General features: G+C 36.8%; 1 protein-coding gene across 2 annotated transcripts in view; it reads left to right on the top strand.

Annotated features, from left to right (window-relative positions):
* The window catches only part of LOC309857767 (phospholipase DDHD1), a 44,042-nt gene extending 23,951 nt beyond the window's left edge, over positions 1–20,091 (top strand). Inside the window, exons 6-11 of one of the 2 annotated variants that reach the window (XM_082750518.1) lie at positions 180–255; positions 5,064–5,213; positions 7,143–7,395; positions 8,804–8,995; positions 11,455–11,538; positions 17,377–20,091. In XM_082750518.1, the coding sequence (XP_082606644.1) occupies positions 180–255; positions 5,064–5,213; positions 7,143–7,395; positions 8,804–8,995; positions 11,455–11,538; positions 17,377–17,558 (937 nt within the window). In that variant the 3' untranslated portion in view covers positions 17,559–20,091. The remainder of the gene's footprint in view (positions 1–179; positions 256–5,063; positions 5,214–7,142; positions 7,396–8,803; positions 8,996–11,454; positions 11,539–17,376) is intronic. The other variant, XM_082750519.1, reaches the window with a different exon arrangement.
* Positions 20,092–24,363: the final 4,272 nt, after the last annotated feature.

Genomic DNA, 24,363 nt, shown 5'->3' with positions numbered 1-24,363 from the left:
CTAATCATTTTATAACCATTTATAGACTACAGCAGGTGCATTTATTAAATACTGTCAATAGGGATTAATGTGAGGAACTGGATAATGGGCCATCATTTTCTTGAGTGAACTAGTGAGCATCTAATATTTATGAAATTATAAGTATAAATATGCATTCATAACCTCATGCTGCTTTCTAGGCTGAGAGAAATAGAAGAACGGCTACATGGATTGAAGGCATCATCCATGACACAAACACCTGCCTTAAAATTTAAGGTAGGGAAAGAGAGATGAGATTTTCATTATTTATCTCAGTTTCTTTTCAAACATCATTTGAAGCATGATATTAGCATTCAAGTGAGATCTGAATTTTTCTTTCAAATGAGTATATATTGAGCACATACAGTGGTTGGACATTGCTAATTGGGGGTTCTACAAGGAAAAGAATGGACAAGAATGTTCTCAGCCCTCAGGATCTGTAACACAGTGTTACTGGTACTATTAGCAGTGTATAGAACAATACATACATGAGAGAGGGGTTTTAATTTTGCCCAGAAAGGTTTGCAGAGGAATGACATTTGTACTTGATCTCAGTAAATTGCATCTTGCCGAGTGGAGGAAAGGAGAATTGCTATTCTGTGTAAAAGAAACAGCATAACAAAGGTGTGGCGGAGTATGACCTCATAGTACCTCATGAAACATGAGATAATCTCAAATAGTGAAAAGAGAAAGAGATTTGGGAAATATTTAGTATTTAAAATTAATAAACCTTAGTAATCAGCTAGTTGTGACTGATAAGAAAAATAAGCAGAAGTATAATCAGTGGCAATTTTAGGGCTGGAGAACTGGCATTTCACTCAATGAGCAGTGTATGACAAAAACACAAGATGGGAGTGTATGTGGTTAGTTTGCGGCAGGCAAAACAGTTTAGCTAGAATGCATAAGATCAGGCAGTGGGCTGTGGGATACAGGAAAAGCCAGAAATGAAGAACTTATATTTCACTGGACAGTGGGAAACTTCTCAGGGTTCTTGAGCTTCAGAATGGAGCTGTTGAAAGCAGTGGTTTAGAAGAATAAAGAATGACAGAGATGTGGACATTGATCTGACTGTTGGAAAGGACACAGTCTATAACTGAATAACAGAGAACTTGTTTGCAATGTTAAATGGAGCATGGCATAACTTCCCTAATATTCATTTGCTTTTGAATATATACCCAGGGATAGTGTATTATATTGAAATCTCTTTATTACAGGAACTTAGTATCCAGGTTAAGTGAAATGATGTAGACATTTTTTTTTAAAGCGGTAAGAATTTTCTTACTGAGCATGTCTCTATGACTTACAATATTTTCTTTTTAAACTTAACACATTTAAAAGCCACATGGTAAAATTATATTTAAAAATCATATGAGCATGGTCTTTGGACTCATCACCTGGAATTTGAGTTCCATCTCTACCACCATTATTATATGATCAATGTGTTAAATATGTAGAATTGATTTAATAGAAAAAGTTAATTCTTGTATTTCAAGTCCTGGGTTTTTTACTGGAGAGTTGAGTATGATCCACCAAGTATTTAATGGTTCTCAAAATTTAATACCATATTTGTAGAACTTATACACTAACCGTGTATTCTTCTAAAACATAGTCATGTCATCTAGTAATATGGATTTTTAATTGTTATTTAATTACTCATAAAGGAGAAAATACAGAAATCTGAAATTTAAAAAAGAATATTTGATGAACTGGCAAATATTTAGGACTCCAGAGATCTAACAGGCACAGAATAGATGGATTTACTTTGAGAAGACAGGTGTTAAAATTGTTATAGGTGACCACTGAACTTAAACTTGAAAAATACTGGTCTGGAGAGTGGGAAACTTTGTTTCTGATCATGAAGCTTTACTGCTAACTGGTTATGTAATGTCAGCCAAATCCATTTAAAATCTCAAATTCATCTGTTTGCTCCTCTATGGACACGGAGGTTAGACTAGATGTCTGAAGCTCTTTTTCACCTTTGAAGTTCTTTGATGGATGTAGAGCTCACTAAGGCAGTCATTACCCCTAGAATAATTACTTGGTATGTTTGTCTGTGACCTGCATACCAATCATAAAAGTTATTAATTCCAGGGATTTAGCAATTTAACAAACATTTATGAAACGCCTGACCAAAGGATAAAGCATTTTGCTAGGCTATGTATGTATGTATATGTGTCTATCAAATAGCAGAAGGATTTACAAAGAGAGAGAGAGAATAAGAGAAAAAAGAAAGGATTTAAATAGTTTCTATCTCAACTATTTTCTTATCTTTATCCTTTCTTAATTATCTTAATCCTTTCAAAATTAATGTTTTCATCTGTGTCACTATTTCAAATGCTTTTTCCTATAATTTTAATTGACAAGTTAATTTTCTTCAGCCCTCAGACATGTTGATGTTACCCAGTCCTTGAAAAACAAAAACTTTCTCATACATTCTTTAACATAAAGGTACCATTTTCATAATAAATATTGATTCATTTGGGAAAAAAGAGGAATCACTTCAGATGCGGTGGGGTGGGGGGAGATTAAAGGTACATGAAATTGGTGCCAGGAACAAGTTAGTTACAGTATAGTTACAGTGCAGTCCAGATTGGAGGCCATGGGGAGCAGTGTTAGAGTCTGTTAGAATAACTTCTTTGATGTTGGGAAGGAGAGAATTGGGAGTGTCCTGCATCAGGGTGTAATGGGACATATGAGAGATATAGGGTGACTTTAGGAGGAAGAGGTGTCACATTCTGTATATAATCCAATGCTGCTGACTACACTAGTTTTCTAGAAGCCCTCTCCCCTGGCTTCCATGTATACTGCAGTATCCTGGTTCTCCTTTTCTTTTCACTCTCCCTTTTGTAAGTCTCCTTCTCCTGCTAATCAAATGTAGACATTGCTCCTATTTCCAGCTAAAGCCCTCTCTTACTCTGTGCAGTTCCTAAGCCATCTTACCCCTTCTCTGGCTTTACATGTCACTTCTGTAATGGTGACACCTAGACTTGGGAGAAGACATATCCAACTCTACATTTTTCTTACCCTAAAACTTCAGCCCATTAGATATGTTACAGATACTTCAGGCTTAATATGAACAAAAACAAGAGTCTCCTGTTATAGTAAATGGAACCACTGTCTTCCCAGTCAGCCAGACCCAAAGCTTGTAACTTGCCTCTGACCCGTTCCTCATCCCCATCTCCATTCAGTCATGTCGATTATACCCTCTCCCCTCCCATTTCCATTTCTGAATGGAACATCTTGTCCTGGCCAGTTCAAATTATCTTTTGCCTAAGCACTTGGAGTAGTTTCCTAACTCGTCTCTGAGTCATCAGACTCTTTTCCAGTTCCGTCCACACACTACTACCAGGTTTACTAACCTCCTAAATCCTGTTCTTCTTTACTACCTACAAAATCAATTAAGCCCTACTTTAGTTAGTTAAGATAGTCAAGGTTCCATACATTCTCATTCCAAGTTACATTTTCCTGACATGCAATTTTTCAACTCTGTCCAACTATTTCTATTTTCTAAATTGAGCCAGATTTTCTCCTGCCTCTGCTTTAGTTCACAGTGATTCTGTCAATCTCAAATGTCCCTTCTGGCCCCAATGATCAGCTCCAAATGTAGAAATCCTTTTTACCTTTTATCGCCAAGGCGAATGCTTCCTCCTCTGTAGAAGACATGAACAGACATTTCTCCAAAGAAGACATACAGATTGCCCACAGACACATGAAAAATTACCACATCACTCCCCACATCACTCCCCACCCGGGAAATGCAAATCAAAACCTCAATGAGATACCATCTCACACCTGTCAGAAAGGCTAAAATTAACAACATAAGAAACAGCAAGTGTGGGTGAGGATATGGAGAAAAAGGAACCATCATGGACTGTTGGTAGAAATGCAAACTGGTGCAGCCTGTTGGAAGACAGTATGGAGGTTCCTCAAAACATTAAAAATAGAATTACCGTACAATCCAAATTCTACTACTGGGTGCAAACCCAAAGAATACAGAAACACTAATTTGAAAAGATATTCAGCGCTATGTTTATTGCAGCATTATTTACAATAACCAAATAATGGAAGAAACGTGAATGTCCATCAATAGATGAATGGATGAAAATGTGATATATATATATATCTATATGCATATAGATATATATACAGATATATAGATAGATACACACATACACACCATGGAATATTAGCCATAAAAAAGAATGAAATATTGCCTTTTACAGCAACATGAATGGATCTAGTGGATATAATGCTGTGTGAAATAAGTCAGTCAGAGAAAGACCGATACCATTATGATTTCACTCATTTGTGGAATTCAACAAAACAAATTGACAAAAAGACAAATAGACTCTTAAATACAGAGAACTAATTGGTAGTTGCCAGAGGAGAGGTGGGGGCAGGGGGTGATGGGTGAACTAGGTGAAGGGGATTAAGAGGACACTTACTGAAACAAGCTCTGAGTAATGTTGAGAGTTGCTGAATCACTATACTATAAACCTGAAACTAATAAACACTGTTCATTACACTGCAATTAAAAGAAAAAAAACTTCACACAATGTGGAGGATAAAATGCTTCTTCCTGTATAAACACCCTCAGAATTGGAATTATTCCTTTCTTTACTCTCTTAGAGCAATCTTTCCCACTCTTCATTTGTTTTTTCTGCCTCCTGCACAGGGTTGTAAACTCTGAGCACAGAATCTCTACACAGTGGTCTCCATAGACTTCACAGAACCTAGAATATTACCACAAAGCAATAGCTCAGTGAAGATAAGAAGGTGAAGGTCTTCCTCCTCCTCCTCATTCATTGTTTTCTATTTGAGTTAAGGAAAATGAAGGTTGCTTCTGAAAATAGATTTTTAGAATAATTAATAGTTGGCATATAATTAAATAATTGCAGATACCATCTGAACCAAGCTCATGAAAAGAAGACTTATATTTGAAGATAATTTTATTATTCACATTTTTACCATGTATTATGTTGTGCCCAAATTCTGCTTAAAAAAACCTTCACCGGCTTTAAAATTTAAGATAACTATCATTTTAGGTTGAGAATTTCTTCTGCATGGGATCCCCACTAGCAGTTTTCTTGGCATTGCGTGGCATCCGCCCAGGAAACACTGGAAGTCAAGACCATATTTTGCCCAGAGAAATTTGTAACCGGTTACTAAATATTTTTCATCCAACAGATCCAGTGGTGAGTTGGAGTTGTAGATGTTTTTCCTCTGAATATTAAGTCCTTCTTAAAAGACCCTCTAAGAAATATTGCAAGGTACAACTGAACTAATGAGAAATGACTTCATTTGTCTGATTATATTTTCATAGATTCATATTTTTTAAGACGTTTGTGTTTTGGTTAATTTAGGTAGAGATGATCTGTTTGTGTTATAGTGTAAGAGCATAATGAAAAATATTATCTCTGGACAATTAGTTCCTGGAATAGGAGTCTTCTCGACTGTCAAGCCATTATCAGTTGTGATACCAGTAACCCAACAAGCATAAATTTTAAAACCCCACTCTAAGGTCTTCTTTCTCTAAAGCATGCTTCAATATTGAAATGTGTCTAGTAGGTCACCTGTAGTAGGTACAAAATGAAAATATTTGAATATTATGTTAATCATGAATAAAGGAATGAAGTTATTTTAGCCTGATGGGATTATAAAATTTGAGGTTTTTCTCTGTTATATTTGTACTGTTAATAATTTTTTAATGTAAACACTCCAGTGATCTCACATCCAGGTAGAGCATTTAATACCAAGTAAGATTTTTAGGTGAGAAAAATGTTTCCTTAAATCCTTTTGGGGACAAAGCTAGGTATAACTAAATGTAAAACAAACCATTTTAAATAGCATTTATTCTCAGAAAAATAGCTTTGTCTTCTAAAAGATCTTTAGCTAGTACCAAGTAAATATAGCATTGATTAAATAAAAGAGTTAAAGAAAATGTCCTATATGTTAAAGAATCAAAAACACTATATTTATGAAATGAATTTTACTTGAGTTGGAAACTTAGTATTACATTAAAATACAGACTGCACAATCTTGCCCAAGTGTCTCCTGAGACTCTTCGTTATCTGTAGGATACAGATGATAATATTTTACCTCATAAGGTTGTTAGTATTAAGTAAAACATATATGAAAACCCCCAGCTAGACATTAAGTATTTCATTAATATACATTCATTTTACTCATTGCCTTATAACTTGAACATGAACTTGAGTTCATAGGGGAACTCTGAGTTTTCATTGTATACTCTTTTCTGGATATAATCTTAACTTTGTTATCTTATAAAGGGGTGCTCCAAAGTCATTGTATTATTTTAAGTTATTTTTATTATTCATTTTACAGTTTTCCTGTGATTCTTTAAAGTACAGTTTTTTTTTAACAAAGTTTATGTTAGAACTGTGCTAGGCAGTATTTACAAACATTATCTGTTCTTCCCAACATCCTTGTGAGGCAGGAAAAGTCAATCTCCTTCCTAGAGCTCAGGAAATGGTATCTCTGAGACCTTACAACTTGGCAGGTGTTACACAGTTAATAAACAACAGAGGCCAGAATGTGAACTTGGGGAATTCTAATTCTAATTGGCCAAATCCATTCATTGCCTTTTCTGCTCTATCATCCCTTCTTCATATTAGACAAATGGTCTTGTATCAGCATCTACTTTGTGTTATTATGTTAATCTGTTTGAAAATTTAGAGCTTACTAAGAGCTCCTAAGATTATATTATAAATTATATTTATAGATTTATAGACACATATTATAGATTGACCTATTTATTGTGTTCTAGTTTACTGCTTCAGCTTTGTTGGTGAGGTAATAAATCTAATTGTTAGATGATATCAGAACATCATGAAATGAATCTGTTTCTCTAAAAAACAAATTAATGGGCACTGTTAGCTTAGACCGGTGCTAATTGTTTTTTTAATAATCTCATCATTAAAGATATATAATTAGACCAATTACATATTATTAACAGTAAAAAATAGGAATGCATGTTAGAAATACCAGGGTTTTTTATTTTAATTCCTAAGGTCTGCTGAGCATGCAATAGAAGAAAAACAGTTTAGTAAAATCCAAACATTGTGCCTTAATGTTGTGTTTCTTTGAATTTTTTTAAATTCAAGGCTTATAGATTAGAACCGTTAATACTGAAACACTACAGCAACATTTCACCTGTTCAGATCCATTGGTATAATACTTCCAATCCTCTACCTTATGAATATATGAAGCCAAGCTTTCTCCATCCAGCAAAAGAACCTACCTCAATTTCAGAGAATGAAGGCGTTTCAACAGTACCAAGCCCTGTGACCTCACCAGTCTTGTCCCGCCGGCACTATGGGGAATCTATAACAAATATAGGCAAAGCAAGTATATTAGGTAATATCTCATAAGTATTTCTTATTAGTAAATATAAGTGCTTTCTTAGATAGGCATTAAATTTGGAGTTCTTAAAGATATTCTATGTATTATAAAACATCCAATATTTAATCCCTGTGTTTAGAAATAACTACCCTCTCACTGTTCATATTGTGAGCCAAAAGCCCTAAAGCTTCTTTAATTAAATCAGATCTTATAATTTAGACTATGAGGTAGTTGGAGAAACAAGAGAAGGTCTGGGAATCAAGGCCCTCATTTTAATCTTGGCCCTGCCACCTACTGTGAGATCTTGGGTAAGTCATGTTATTTTTTTTATTTTTTTTTTTTTTAGAGATTTTATTTATTTATTTGAGAGAGAGACAGTGATAGAGCATGAGAGAGGAGAGGTTCAGAGGGAGAAGCAGACTCCGCACGGAGCTGGAAGCCCAATGAGTAACTGAATCCCAGTCCTCCAGGATCACGGCCTGAGCCGAAGACAATTGCTTAACCAATTGAGCCACCCAGGCGCCCAAGTCACATCATTTTTTTTAAAAGATTTTATTTATTTATTTGACAGAGTTCACAAGTAGGCAGAGAGGCAGGCAGAAAGAGAGAGGAGGAAGCAGGCTCTCTGCCGAGCAGTGAGCCCGATGTGGGGCTTGATCCCAGGACCCTGAGATCATGACCTGAGCCAAAGTCAGAGGCTTTAACCCACTGAGCCACCCAGGCTCCCCAAGTCACATCATTTTTAATAGTCTGCTTCATCTGTAAAATGAGGGAATATGTGAGTTCTAAGGGTGCCCCTGCCAACCCATTCTCTGATTCATGTCTCTCAAACCGCATCCATCCTGGGAGCAAAACAGGTTATTTAATTTCTCTTTACATGATCACCAGCCACAGTGTTTGTTGGTGTAGAGCTGGAGCTCAATTATGTGCCACTTGAATCAGTCCATTGGTTCTGGGTTTTCTTAATATAAAATGCCACAAGATGGCACTATAAATAGGCTTTTCATTGATATTTCACTTTGTCATACAGATTATTTATGATAGCTTTTTGTAAAATATTCACTTAATTTCAGTAATAAAGCATATCAGTAGTAAATATAGACCCATGTTGATGCCATGGTTCTGTTATTAAAGTTTTTAATCTTAACACACTTTAATAAACAATGAACACTTGAATAAAATAGAATCTTTATCCCTTTTTTGGTAAGCTCTATTCCTACCGTTTGTACAACTCTCATTCTATTCAACACCATTTTTACTTAGAAACCAACAATATGAATTGCAGTTTTCCTATGTTCCCACCCTGGAAAAATATGAGTTGGGCTTGGTTCCTCTGCCAGTTGGCTGTAACTATGGCTGGTGTTCTTTAGCTTGGTATGTGGTATAATTCAGCAGACTGACTGCCCTGTTTTGTGTAATGCAGGGGCCGCTAGCATTGGAAAGGGCCTTGGAGGAATGTTGTTTTCAAGATTTGGACGTTCATCTACATCACAGGCGTCTGAGGCATCAAAAGACTCAATAGAAGATGAGAAGAAGCCAGTTGCCTCGCTCCCCACAACTACTGTAGCAACGCAAACCCTTCCACACAGCAGTTCTGGCTTTCTGGATTCTGCATGTTAGTTCATACTCGTTTTTCCTTATGTTTATGCCATTATCTCTTACAACTTGAGGGCAGAGAGGATTAAGATACTGACAGAAGCAGTCAACTCTAAAATCTAAAGCATAAGTTTGCTTTTAAAGAAAAAATACTTTGATTATATTTTTAAATATAATTCCCAGGTAAATGCAGTTTTACTCTCTGCATTGGTGAATTAATAATTAAGAACAATAATAATCAGGGCCTGGTATATAACAGATTTCTTTGAAATGAGCACCCCCTGATTTTTATAAAGTAGATTTTTAAAAATATGACCTTAAAAATTCATGTAAGTGCTTCAAACCTATGCTGTGTATATTTTTGATACTTTTTAAAAGCTACTATGCCAAACCCATCCTGCTGCTAATTCCACAGTCCCCTTCATCCAACCAAATTATAAGACTTTCAAGCTTACAGTATTGTAGTGGATCCACTGTATGGCTTTCAGTCCTTTTTCAGCTACCTAACAGAAGTAGATATTCAAGAAGTGAGGGAATGTTAAGCTGGACTTATTTAATTTTTTCCAGTAGATTTCTAAGGTTTAAAATCTTGAATAGTTGTGAAACTCTTAGACATTTAGTATATATTTAATTCCAAGCATCTAAATTTGAACCTTATTTTTAAGTGTCCATTAAAATAAAACTAATGAGTCCTATGTTTCTATTAATTCACATAAGCAAATGTGGATTCTCAAACTGGCTGCTTTTTTTGACTATATAGCAAGCAGAAAACTTTCCTTCCTTTCTCAATAAATGTTTAAGCAGATTTTATTTCAGATACTTGTAACCTTATTTTCTTGCTGTGTCTGCTCTCTAAATTTTCAAATGACCAGAATCCATTGTCATCCATAAAATGTGCTTAAAAAGCAATCTCAGGTGTGGCAGTCCTAGAGGCTGGATCTTTCTCCACAGTCATCCCCACTACAAAAGGAATTACCCTGGACGTTCCCAAGTTGGACATTCCAATTTGGACCAGTAGCATTTTTTTAACCTTAATCCTATTTATGTCATACTCTGAGTACTGAAAATTGTAAGCCTTTTGAACAGTGCATAGAGAATTCATTTTAGACTTTGATATTTGTACAGACTTCATTTTTTAAGTTTCTTACATAAGTTCCTATACTGTTGGTGATTTAAGATTTCACTTCTATTTAATATCAGGAATGTGACTATAAAAAAACAGAATTATATTGTAACATGCAGAGGTCAAAACTCTAAACTTCTGAGGAAAAATACTTTCAAAGAATTGTGTAAGATGGCAGGTATAAAGTCACAATTCCTTGTAATGTTAATGCCCCGAGAAAGGGTAACGAAGACATAAAGAAAGAATCTATAGAATCTGAGGGAAGAAAGCTGTTTTTTAGGTCTTTTTACTATTTAACATAGTAATTTCATGATAGAGAATGAGAGAGAATGATAATTTCAATGATAGAGAAACCTGTTTCTTCTTTCAGGACAACAGTTAGAGAGATGCTTAGGTATATTGCATCATTATATTTTAATAACAATACACTTTCTGTTATTCTTGCATATAAATTCTTCGTTGGTCCTATTGGTAAATTCCTTGTGGACTGTAGACTGCACCAAATTTGAGCTAATCATGACTCTTAGTTAGCATATATTTATCTCTAGACATCTATGTATTTAAACTATTAGAGAATTCCACCTTTTAAACCAAATTCCCAAGATTTGCCTTACTAATTCTTAGACTCACTTCAATAATGCACTTTTCTATATAATCCTGATTTCGACATTCCTTATGTCATACTTGCTCTATCTTGCAAACATAAAGCCTTTCTTCCTTAAATCTTTCTGGAATTTGGTCATTGTGATTAGGTGATTCTGGCTTCCTTCCTTCTTTCTGCTTACATTGATTGCCTCAGTTCTTGATAACCTTTACTCTGAAGCTATGGACTCTGATTCTCTTGCTTTATGAGGGTAAGATGGACACAGACTGAATTCATGAATCAATCAGGGTTTCTGTCTTTGAAGAGTATGTGTTGTTGTCTGTTGAAACCACTTTATTGTCATCAAGTTGAAGCATCTACGATAGTTATTCTTCATTTCTTTTGAAAATTCCAGGTTTATATACAGTGGTTTTATGATTCCATTTCTTGTACTCCCCTGTGTTTTTAACATCTTATGAAGAAAAGTTTCTTTTAGCACGTTTTGCCTCTACATTAGAACTTATATGAGCTATACATTTGGGGGATATCTGGGTGTTAACAGATTATGACATTATGACATTGTATTTCCAAGTTAATTACACTTAACATTTTCCATGAAAGAACTCTTCATAAAAACCAAAGTGTGTACTTCTTTATGTATGCTAGCTTTAATCAGCATATTTGGGAATAGTATTCTAACTTCTACATCACTGAAGGCCCTCTGTAACCATCAGCCAACACTTTACAGCATCTTGTGTTTTTTTTTTCACAGATTTCAGACTTCAGGAATCGTTCTTTAATCTCCCACAACTTCTTTTTCCGGAAAATGTAATGCAGAATAAAGATAATACCCTCGGTATGGTATATGTCAGGAATAGCATTCAGAATACTGTGCATCAGTTCTTCTATGAGATCAGCTTGAATGTCACCATTGTAGACTATTTTATATGTACTTTCTATTTTTAAGTAGCAGTGTCCTGAAACCAAAGTGTTGATTAGCCACTTAATGTGCTAAAATGATACTCTGTATGTTTCTACAAAGAAGGAAACTTACAAAGAGGGAAGAAAAAGCATTAGGCCATTTTCCTTCTTTATTGTCCTAAAGGCTCCAAAGAGGTTTACTGTTCTTTTCATGTAAGACATTTAGATATAAAAAGGTTTCATAGTATAAGAAATATAATCATTCCCAGTTATTTCAGGTGTCAGTAACATCACTCCTTAGGGCTGGAGGTGTGCCAGAGCTGCTGGTATGTGGTTTCAACACAAATACTTAATCTTCTTTAAGAGGGGTCGGGTTGCTTTTAAAAATTAGTATTTTATAATGTAGGAGATATTTTCAGTCTCTTAATTTACAGTGATAATCCTATCACTAAGGATTAATCTTAGTTTAAAATCACTTTTATCGTTAACTTTCATTTCTTTTTCCACAGCTGCTCTCTCTTTCCTTTTTCTTTTACTTCTTCTTTTTTTTTTTTTTTTTTAATATTGGATTTGACTTTAACAGAAAATATGTTGGAGGTTTTTCCTTTGATTTTTAACTACATCTAATTTTACAACTTCTCTATTTAATTGCTAATATCCTATCCTTTTTTTTTTCTATTTTCAAAGAGAAAAAAAAAAACAAACCCTCTTTCTTGATAAAAATTCTAAAACAGTATTTTAATATAACAGCCTGATTTGGGGTTTTTTTACTCTGTAGCAACAGTTTGTGTTGATGTAATTTCATGAATTTCCCTCAAGTGCTCTCTCTTGCCCCTGCTCATGTAAATAGTCAAATCCATGAAGAAATTACTTGACTTGTGTTTTTTGCATATTTAATCAGATGAAGGAATATTAATCCATTCATTTATCCTGCATTCAAGTAACCCTTATATCTACGATCTTAAAGCCATCCCCTCTATCTTAGGCAACTAGACCACTAATCATAACTACACCAAACTGTTTCAAATGGTAATATGTGTATGGCTTCTATTTCTTTTCCTCTGCTTTTTTTCATTTAACAATTGCTTGTTAAAGGTTTGCCATGAGCCAAGGTACCAAGCTCGATACTAGGAAAGATACCAAAATGAAACAGTTGACTTCAGTACTGCCCACAAAGATGTTAAATGCTGGTGTGGAAATTAAATATTTCCTAGAGAATATTTATTCTCGTAGGAAGGTAGATAACTACATGAATAATTATAGTATATGGTAGACTATGGTGAGCCACATAACAAAGATACAGGTAAAGATTCTGTCAGTTCTAGGGAAAGAGAAAATGCCTTCACCATTTATGGCTCTGTGGTAATAGGATTTGGACATACAGAGGTGAAAAGATGTTTTAGGAGGAGAAACCACATAAGCAAAGCAGAGGGTATAGCGAGAACCAGAAGAGAGTTGAAGGGAAGGAAAGAGTTCTAAATACTATTGGAAAAGTTTCTTAAACCAGATTGTAGGGGTGCCTGGGTAGCTCAGTGGGTTAAAGCGTCTGTCTTCAGCTCAGGTCATGATCTCAGGGTCGTGAGATCAAGCCCCGCATCAGGCTCTCTGCTCGGCTGGGATCCTGCTTCCATCTCTCTTTTTGCCTGCCTCTCTCCCTACTTGTGATATCTCTGTCTAATAAATAAATCTTTAAAAAAAAAAAAAAAAAAAGGATTGTAAAGGGTCCAACAAATCTGGCCATCTCCTGGAGTTTTTTGTATTCAAACTTTACCCATAGAGCATATATTTACCAGTAAAGCCCATCTTTATCAAATATGAGGTATTTTGAGTATTTTTCAGGACAGATTAGTATTGGGAAATTATTTTGGCAGATATGAAAACTAATTATAAAGCTCATTTTTTTAAAAGATTTTATTTATTTATTTGACAGATCACAAGTAGGCTGAGAGGCACAGAGAGAGGGAGGGAAGCAGGCTCCCTGCTGAGCCGAGAGACCCAATGCCGGGCTCGTTTCCAGGACCCTGAGATCATGACCTGAGCCAAAGGTAGAGACTTAACCCACTGAGCCACCCAGGGGGCCCCTATAAAGCTCATTTTAGAGTGTTTTTGTTTTTGTTTTTGTTTTTCAAATAAAGGACAGTTGGAGAATATTCTTAAGTATATTTGAAATTATAACAGTTCTCAAAATGTAAATATTCCTTGAATGTCCAAAACAACCACATGAAATGTATAGCTGCGCTGAAGAGCACAAAAATAAGAAGGCATAATTTACCAACAAGAACTCAGCATAATCTTTTTATGAAAGAATCTGCCAGTCATTTGAAAACACAGTTTCCTTTACTACTATTTTTCTTGGTGTCTGCCTTTAACCAAAAATCATGCAGTTATGACCATAATTACTACTTACAAATAAGATAACTTTTTTTAAGATTTATTTATTTGAGAGAGAGAGTGAGGGGGAGGGGAGAGGAAGAGGAAGATCCCAAGCCAACTCCCTGCTGAGTACAGGGGCTGATTTAGGGCTCAATCTCATGACCCTGAAATGAAGACCTGAGCTGAAACCAAGAGTTGGACACTTTAAGTCACCCAGGTGCCCCAAGGTAACTGGTAAGTTTTTGAAAAATTCTCTCCAGGGAAGTTAAGATGTTTCCATTAAAACAGTAGAAACCTGGGGGCACCTGGGTAGCTCAGTGGCTTAAAGCCTCTGCGTTCGGCTCAGACTGTGATCCCAGAGTCCTAGGATCAAGCCCCACGTCAGGCTCTCTGCTCAGCAGGGAGACTGCTTCCTCCTCTCTCTCCGCCTGCTTCTCTGTGATCTCTGTCTGTCAAATAAATAAATAAAATCTTTTAAAAAATAAAAACAGTAGAAACCTGTCCAGTTAGTACACAATATGTTCACAAATATTTTTTTTTAATTCTACATCCATGTGGACCCTTGTGCAGAGAGTCCTCTGATGAAAAGACAGTACTGATGACACTTTACTTCCATACTTCATGAACTGCAGACATTCACTTGAGGGGAAAGGAAGAGAAACAGGGCTGTATGCAAGACTCCCCAGAAAAGAAAAGAATTCACATTTTCAAGCAGTAGAAGCAAACTGCTAAGGATGGTTAAAATTTAACAGTCTTTTTCTCAGTTTTACTTCTCTTCAGTTTTTTAGGATCTCTGTCTTTTCTATGTGGATCAAGGTATTCTAGTCCTTAGGCACTCAAAAGAGAGAAGAAAGGACAAAGTAATGATTTTATGTTTTCCTTTCTCTTTGACCTAATTCGGTGAGAGAAACTAGGAAAAACTACAAGCTGTGTTGTGCCACCCATTTTTGATACGCTAATCATGAGAAAGTAGATCCAAGGCAGTCCCTTAGAGATTTGGGCCTGCTTTGGCCAAGACTACATCTCACAGCACATGAAGAATGGTACTGCCATCTAGACCCTTACTCCCTTGGAAATTTTGAGATCTGCATAAAAGGGAGGGAAAGATGAGACCTGGGCCCACCTAACCGCCATCTCTCCACCTGCAGAACCAACATATGTGAAGTCAGTTGCACTAGCAGCCTGACTGCCTGTTGTAAACCTTTTAAGGAAAATGAGAGACTAAAACCAATTCATCAGGTACCTTATTCCCATTTTGATGAAGACAGCCTACAGATAAATAGCAAGGGAGATAGAGTCCCTGTAGGTGATAAGAATGGCAAAGGCTATAACAGGTGATAATTAAATACAGCATTTGAGTGAAATGAAAGGCAGTGTTTCACGAATGTAAAGCATTTAAGAATAAATGTCAGGGACATGAAATCAAAGCCAAGTAATACTTGCTATAACAAAAAATTTCCCTTTCTTTGATTCTAAAATAACAATTCAACTTAAGACTCTTAGACTAGGAAGATATTCAACAGTGGCATTTTAGAGTAGAAATTATAACTTGGTGGTCCTCGCCAATATTAATGTGTATTTTTCTCATCTCTTCTGTTTTTCCTCTTGTTTCTCCTCTTCTCTTTATAACTAACTCCAGTATGACTTCTCTTCATCATGCTTGAGAATTCCAGTTTCCTTCTTTTTTCATCTTCCTGTCTGTTGTGCTAGAATGTGCCTACAAATCAAGTTCAAATGTCCAATACAAAAGCCAAAAGATTCAGACATTACTACCCCACAGTTCCACATATAGATTTCAGCTATTTCTGATGTATTGTGGATTAGCTTATTGTAACTTAAATGAGAAAAATGGCAGTTTAAAAAAAATTGTAAAAGGCCTGTGTCAATATATATATATATATATATATATATATATATATATATTTTTTTTTTTTTTTTTTTTTTTTTAAAGATTTACTTACTGGACAGAAGTCACAAGTAGGCAGAGAGGCAGGCAGAGAGAGAGGAGGAAATAGGCTCCCTGCTGAGCAGAGAGCCCGATGTGGGGCTCCATGTGGGGCTCCATCCCTGGACCGTGGGATCGTAACCTGAGCAGAAGGCAGAGGCTTTAACCCACTGGGCCACCCAGGCACCCCGTGTGTCAATATATTTTACAAGTGTTTTATAATCTAATTGGTATTTATACTGCTTAAGGGTAATCTTGTCTGAAAATATATAGATAGATCCATGGACTTTCCTTGTCAGAAAAGCATAGTTGAATAGAAAAGTAACAACTATATGCATTTTTAAATACCTATTTTAAAATAAGCATTAGCTAAACATATCAAAGCATTCTCTTGAGTGATAGGATTTTCTATGTGCAATTATCAAATTCAGTGGAAAGCAAAACCCAACTTTTGTTCCAGCCTCCTTTATTTTTGCCACCTTTTACTTTCCACATCTTCTGGCACTCTGAACAACAATTTGAGTGTTTTTGGTTTCTAAGAGCGTTCCTTCAAAATAACATATAGCTCAGTGTCAATTTTAAAGGAGTTCCTAAATCGAAGTGTTGTTTTTCTAAGTGTTTTACCTCTCAGGACGTATTAAATGAATCCTTTGTAATTCTCTTATGGCCTTCATTTTTCTCTAACAAGTATTGCAAGAACTTTCTGTGGGTTTTAGAAAAAGACTTCATTGAATTGACTGATTTGTTTGAGGACAGCCCTGTTAAAAATGAAGTTCTTCCTCCCAAGGATCACCACTGTTCCTCCCTATCTAACTGTCCCAGCCACCCAGTGCATTCTTTATTGATCATACATTTAGTGAGCACTTGTATGTCCCTGGTGCACGTGAGGCCCTGCTGACTGCATGGGGACCAGGCAGTGTGATGGCAGCCAAGTGGGGAGTCTGGGACTGCAAAAAGTCACCACTGAGCGAGGTGATGGACCAGTCCTCCTCAGGCAAAGAGCCTTTGAGTGACCTGGCACCCCCACAGACATTATGGCACATAAGCCTGGCCCCCAATTTTGCAGGAGGGCTGTTTTCCTTGTTTTACAAATTAGGAATAAAAAGTAAATGGGAAGTCTAAGATTTGAGGCCAGTGTTTTTTACTCCAAATACACTCTGTGATACTAAATAAGTCTTTTTGTTGTATTCTTTTTATTATCCCATACTGACCTGAGTATACTAAAGAAAGGACTCCACCAAATAGAATCCTGAGCTATTGAGGCTGTTTTGGGTGTTGTGTTTTTTGGGGTTTTTTTCCCCCCATAAGCTTGGAGTGGAAAGTCACTAAAGGGGAAAAAGAAAGATAATTATTAAGATAATCACTTCTTTTAGCTAAATTTTTATTCTCTACTCTAGGTGAAGTCTATATAGAACATATTATAATACTTCTTCCTTTGTTTGATTTTCTTTTTAGTGGAATTGGATCACAGAATTGATTTTGAACTCAGAGAGGGACTTGTGGAAAGCCGCTACTGGTCTGCTGTTACATCACATACTGCCTATTGGTCGTCCTTGGATGTTGCCCTCTTTCTTTTAACCTTCATGTACAAACATGAGCACGACAATAATGCAAAACCCAATTTAGATCCAATCTGAACTCTTGAAAGACATTAATGGCCCAAAACTGATTTCTTTCTGTTAAAATATGTGTATCAAGATATGAAGATTTCAGGTTTAAATGTGTTTCAGTTTTGTTTAGGGCAAGAAACATTTGAATTTAAAAGCACTTTATTTAAAAAACAAAAATATTTTTTCAGTTTGAAAGAAATTATTTACAGTTTTCATCATTTTAATTATGAGTCTGACAGAACCCCCTGCCGAAAATCAAGCACGACCTAGAATTGAGTTTAGGTGAACGGTAAGATTATAAATCACAATCTAATTTCTCCCAAATATAAAGGCATATTAATGAGTTGAATCTAATGTATTAACCAAAATATGTTGTAAATCTGAAATGGCCAACATCCAGTATAGTCTATGTAAAGATCACAGGTGTTATCACTGTTGTAGATTTCCATGAAAGCTTCTATTTCCACAGTTCCTTTGAAACGAGGATAACAGATTTCAAGTGTTTTGACTTTAACTTGCTTAGAAAAATTAATGCTAAGAAAGAAACAATGAACTACTGTATTTATAATTTATTACCTCTAACGGCTTTATTTCAATATATGAAACATGACATTTTTAAAATCAAAATTGTTTCCTTTGAACAATTTAAGAACCACCTTTGTTTTCTATAGCATTAAGTCCTTTTTCCCTCAAAACTCCATCTTTGTACTCTTCAGATGAATATATAGACACTGTGGCATATTTTCAGTATTTTTTTCATTAAAAACTTGTGGTTTCACATAATTAACACTAGTTGTTTTGAAAGAAATGAACTTTCTATTATGTCACACGTACCTCAGTGAAAGCTAAAAAGTTTTCTAAATTTGACACGGAGTACTCCCATTGTGGCTACATTTCATTAACTTTATTGGACAATTAGTAAACAACTTTGGAATAGTGAGTACTACTTGAAATATATAAACATCTGTGTGCCAAACAGTTAACATATATAAGGGACGGAGTGCCGCTAACACATTTTACATGTGAAGTATTTTAAGAAAATCCTGTTGAGACACAAGGCACACAGATCAGGATTCCAAGGCACTGGGAGAGTTTTCCTCTGCTGTGATTGCCTCCACAGTGCTTTTCATCTGAGGAGCTCAAAGTGCTTTAAGGTTCAGTCATCTGTGTGGTAGCTCCTTGCGGTAAGTAAATGAGTGTTTTTCTCATGTTACGTGTTAATACACTAAGGCACCAAAACATTTTAAAGTGCCTTGAATTAGATTACAGAGCAAACAGAAGAGCTCAGATTGAGGCTAGACTATATTCTTTTTATGCTGTTCAGTGACTAGTAATTCACATGTGACCTCTTAGTAGTATGCAAACAATAATAATCAGAGAAGTTGCAATGCATAATTTGGAGAAGAGACTGTGAAGCCAGTATTTTACCCTACTTTTCAAATATGTTCTGCGGTTCTCACATGCAGAGGAGAGTTACTCAGAGGGGACCATCTCTACCCCAACCAACCCTCACTTCTCAGTGGCTTCTACAAAGTTCCACTTAAGGTGCTGTGTTCACTTATCTTACAGGCATTTTCTTAGCGGCCCAGTAATGGTTGTCAGACTGGGAGCAAAGTTGGATCAGTTGCATATCTCACCTACTCCTTTCTTTACAAACTAGGGGAATCATAGGCTCACGTGTAGGTTTTCCTGCAGCACCATCAGTCCTCTTGTCTGTTCTGACCCTTCACTGAATTTGCACAACAGAAAGCACTTCTTAGTGCTTAAAAAGATCCCAAGGCTCCATAACCAAATATGTGACTCTCCAAGAAGCGCTTGCTATAGAGGGCTTTTGATGAAATCTTAGCAAAGCTGAAGCAATCTCTTTTGAATTGAGAGATTCCTGTGAACTCAGGTCATTTTCATACCCTGTTTTATTTCATAAGTCTAATTTAGTTCTCAGGAAAATTAAACTCCTGTCTCATATGACTGTATCTTAAAGGTACTTGAGCATATGTTGCTGTAGGTGGTGTGACACTCAGATGTCTAGGAACTTTAAGGGATTCATTCTTAACCTCTAGAATGTGAAGACCCCTTTTTACCTGAGAAGAGTAAAGTCTACCAAACCCTTTAATTTGCTACTGAGTGGAAGGAAAAAAAAAAAAAAAAAAGATATACCCATAGCCATACCATATTATCTGCTTCTCATTTTTCATGTTGAGAAAACAAAATCAAATTTAACCATATGGAGTTTATTTGAATTCTTGAAAAGAGCAACATTTAAAACCCCCTTGGCAAAGTGAGGTATTCTGGATTACTCAACAGGTGTTTTGATTTCAACTCATTATTTCTTCAATAGAGATGGTGATCTTGATTTGATAGTACTCTTCTTGTTTCCATGTCTCTGCATGTTATCATGGAATGTACTTGTATATACTCAAGTAATATACAGAGTATGTGTAATTCCAGCTTGATTTAGAAGCTAAGTCCGTTACTGAGTAACATTTTGCCACTTTATTCCAGCAAGTACTAAATTGGCCAAAAAGTTCTGTTTTTGATACCATTAAAATTTTATTCTCTATTTTGTGTACATGCTATGATGATTCTTCTGATTAGATCATTCAGTTTTTACCCAGTTAGGATCCCAGGAATTATCAAAACTTAGAATAAGCAGAATGTTTTGGATTAAAACTTACCTTATTTTTACTTTGAAACAAGCTTTTGTGAAAGCCTTTTATTGGTTCATAACTTTATTTTCAGCAGTAATTATGTTTGTGTTCCAATCCATTATTATTGTATTATAGAACATAATTACAGAATGTACTGGAACTATCCCTTTATATGTGAAGCAAATGGTAAGCATCTTTTACTTCTTTCAATTGAATAGCATCCTCAGCCTTTGGAAACTCTCACACTGCACATGTTCTGTCGAAGCCTTCAGATAGTGACGTGTGAGCATTCGTCATCATCCTCTTCTCTCTGTTGTTTCCTCACTGGGGGCTGAAGTATCCTAGTTTGCAGGCATTTCACACACCATACCCCCACTTTGCAGTGCCCTGAAAAGTAGACTAGGAAAAGCAGTGGTGTCCCGCGCAGGTTGCAGTAATGGCACCTGAGCCCCTAAAAGTAGAGCGGACTAGACCTAGAGATTTCACTGTAAGGCCTGCAGTGGAGGAAAAGCAGTTGAATGGCTCTCTTGTTAATTAGGTTGGTTAATATTTCTGTCTTCTCAGCTACTACATCTGGGTAATTTGAGAAAGTTAACTTGAATGTATGTCTTAAAAGTGTTTCTTTTAATATTCTTTTAAGTTTCCTTAAGTAATCTCTATACCCAGCCTGGAGCTTGAACTCACAACACCAAAAGCAACAAGAGTTGCTTGCTCTTCTGACTGAGCCGCCCAGGCGCCCCATCATAAAAGTATTTTTCAGCAATCTTGGCATAGAAGTGGGGCTAATGTGTGACATTGAAGAAGGGTCAAGACAGAGCAAGAAAGAGGATATAGTAATCCTACACTAGAGAAAGAACTAGAATTTTACTAAACTGTGAGTGTTGGCTAGTTGACTTCCGTGGATAATCTCAAATTGTCTATCAGTATTCTGTCATCCCTGGACCTCACATCTCTGCCAGGTATTGGATTGTACTCTGCCTGGATTTGAAATACATGCACTAAATATCTTTATAATTAGGTATGGTCCATATGTATAGTTTCCTAATGTTTTGTAAGAATTTACTTACATGATAAGCCTTTCATTGCACCTGCAAAGAGCAGATTTGGCAGGAAGCACTGCCACTGGATTCTTAACTCTGTCACTTCTATGATGGGGGCTTGTACAACCCACACTGTGTCCCTGTATATTCTCCTTTTGCATTAGTCGAGAGGAAAGGAAGTCGCAAGGAAATACTGTATTGAGTTTAGAGCCGTGTACAGAATGGCAGGCTATAGAATTTCATCTCAAAGTTCTCATTTAGTAAACCTGACTGCTCTGATGGGAACAGCCTCAGTTATAAACATCCTGTTTTGGTCTTTGGTGGATGTTTGTGATAATATGCAGAGAATCCTAAAATCTTGGGGTTTGTACAGCTTGTAGAGGTCATTGGACCCAACCCTGTTTGAGTTTCATGTGAGCATTTAAGTAGCATAAAGTCATGAAAAGTGACTGAGAAGTCATGAAAACAGGCCACACGGCCGTTTCCTTCCCATGGGAGATCCGGAGCTCCTGTATGGCAGGAACTGCCTCTCTCCATTTTTGTGCACCCCCTCTGCCCCACCCACAGCCCTCTTGTGTAACCTGATGCTTTAGGGGCTGCAGGCTCTTGACACATGGCTCCAGGCTTGAGTTCCCCAGTTAGTCTCCTGTGTTTACAAGGCCCATATGAAAGAGTGCCCTACCTGATTGGGACAGAGGACCTTTCTCAGACTCAACGTACTAAAGAAAAAGAAAACAAAAAAATAAAAGAATAAAAGCTATACCAGAAACATATTAGTTGTTTTCCATTCTGGAGACAAATGCAAACTTGGTAGGGAGGTTACACAGTGTTAAATAATGTTTGATATTCCTTTCATTTCCTCCCTCCCTGTTGGTATGTTGGCCTTTTCATCAATTCATGACAAGCGGCTCCCTTTTAAAACTGTCCCAACATAGATTAACTAATTGAAGTTTATTTAATCTAAGTACTTCAGAGAATAGAAGAATTTTCTGCTGCTCGTCCTGCTGCTGTGTGTGTGCCTGGGTGTGTGTGTGTGTGTGTGTGTGTGTGTGCGCGCGCGCGCACGCGCGCGCATGCTTGTTTTCCAAAAAAATAATCTCTTGGCAAATAGCATGAACTTTTCCTCTGCCTTTGTGTTTGAATAAGGGTGGGAGTGTGCTTAGTATTGTCTGTCACCTTATGGTTTTTCATTTATTTGTAACAGGGTGCAACTTGCTTCCTCTCCACCCTACAGTTATCAGGATAGTTTGGGAAGTCACCCTTTAGGAAGATTACATCTGGTCTTCTGTCAGAGTAAGATGAAAAACAAGTGTATTAACTCTTCACCTTTACTGCTTTCTCTTGGAAAATGAGTATCTATGAGAATCATTGATACTTTCTCTTGACTACACCCACACACACCACCTTCTCTGCTTGATCTCTGAAAACCTTTGATTCCCTGTGAGCGTTGTCATAGACAAATTACAACCATTTGTGGTTCTGAGACTATCATAATCCAAACTCTGCCAGTAAGAGTCTGGGGAGCTTTTCACTTTCTGAAAGTGGGTACTGGGTACACTTCTCAGAAGCAGCCAGCACTGCGACTCTCCCGAGACCCTTTCCTCAGCTTCTGGGACCGCTTCTGATGTTCGCCCACTCTCCCTGACAGTACGAAACACTGTCAGTGGCTGCTGTAACAACTCTTAGAAGGTGCCCTTTTTTTTTTCTTTCTTTCCTCTCATTTTAACAAAGTTAAATTTCTCAGAAACTCCGGTTTTTACTGGAGCATTATTCCCATTTTATCTCTTTAGTGATCTGCTTGGATGGAAGAAAAAAACATTTTAGCAGTGTTCAGTTTTGATATTTTGCAGTTGGAGCTAGTGTGTACACATTTAGTAACTTCAAGGGAGTGAGGTGTAAATGTAATTTCCTCCTGGATTACACTGTGTTTCTCTAGCTGAATGGATCCATTCATTATCTCGTTCACCAGGAGCAAACAGTTATGCCCTATAGTAACAACTAGAAAGAGTAGGCTGTTCTAAGCATTCTTAGGAACATCATCTTCCTGATCCTATACAGTTTATGGTAATCTTCCCCAAAAGTTTAGGAGGAGTGAAAGATATTAAAATCTACACATTTGTGGGCTGTGGCCACATACCACCTCCTAGCAGGAGGGCTGGCCACAGGGGCACACTTGCTCCTTCAAGAACATGTAAAGAAAAAAGATGGGCATGTTCAGATCTTGTACAGTATAATCCATTTACAGCTTATCAGCCCAGTGTTCAAAAGATGACCATATTTCACAAGCTTTCAGGCTAATCTGAGTATGTGATAAGCGATAGAAAATTAACCCCAATAACCCATGCAGATTAGCAACCAGCTGGTAGTACATTTACATTTCCCACCCCGCTTTGGTTGGTGCCAGAGTGACTGAAAAGTAGGATTTTAGAATATTTTATAAGAATCAAGGAATTTCGGTGCTGGACAAAAGTAAGTCCCTAAGAGGGTATGGACCTTAGATTTGGGAAACAAACTGCCAAGATGTCAGGACTACACACAGAATTGAGGTGAGACAAGGTGTGGACTGGAAAAAAGAAAAAGCAGATGGGCCAGGAAAAAGTCCATCTTTATGAGAGCCTGACAGTGGATCCAGAGGAGTTAGCCCAGAGGCAATATTTCTGAGAAAGGGGGAAGTAGAGCGACCTAGGTCCTATCGCAACAATCCTTCAACTGAGCCCTTTAACACGTCCCATTTGCCTATGAGTGCATGCATTTTAGTGACTGTAGTGGTTACCTGGTGTTTTGTCTGCCCTGCATCCTATTTCTCCTCTTTTGGGGTCCCCTCCTTTCCATCTTCTTAGGAAGTACTGCCCTAGCCCTGCCCACTCTATATGGTTCTAATAGAGCTGCCAATCCTACAAAAGGTCTGCAACTTTTCCTACCTCTGGCTAAGATTATTTTCTGCTTTGTATGAGCCCCTATTACAACAGCTCCAACATAGCTCTGTCCATGCCATGCCCAGGTGATGCGCATACGTTCCACTCCGTGAGCTCTAGTGATTAGCCTGGAGATAGGCACATGACCCAAACTGGACTGAGCAGAGCCCTGCCCTGGGATCTTATTTGCTGGCCCTGTAAAGCAGATAGGCTACTATGGCTTTTAAAT

Source organism: Mustela nivalis (assembly GCF_964662115.1).
Source record: "Mustela nivalis genome assembly, contig: HAP1_SCAFFOLD_2479, whole genome shotgun sequence".
In the NCBI taxonomy this organism is placed as follows: domain Eukaryota; kingdom Metazoa; phylum Chordata; class Mammalia; order Carnivora; family Mustelidae; genus Mustela; species Mustela nivalis.
The sequence above is the reverse complement of the archived record's forward strand: the minus strand, read 5'-3'. Positions and strand labels throughout refer to the sequence as shown.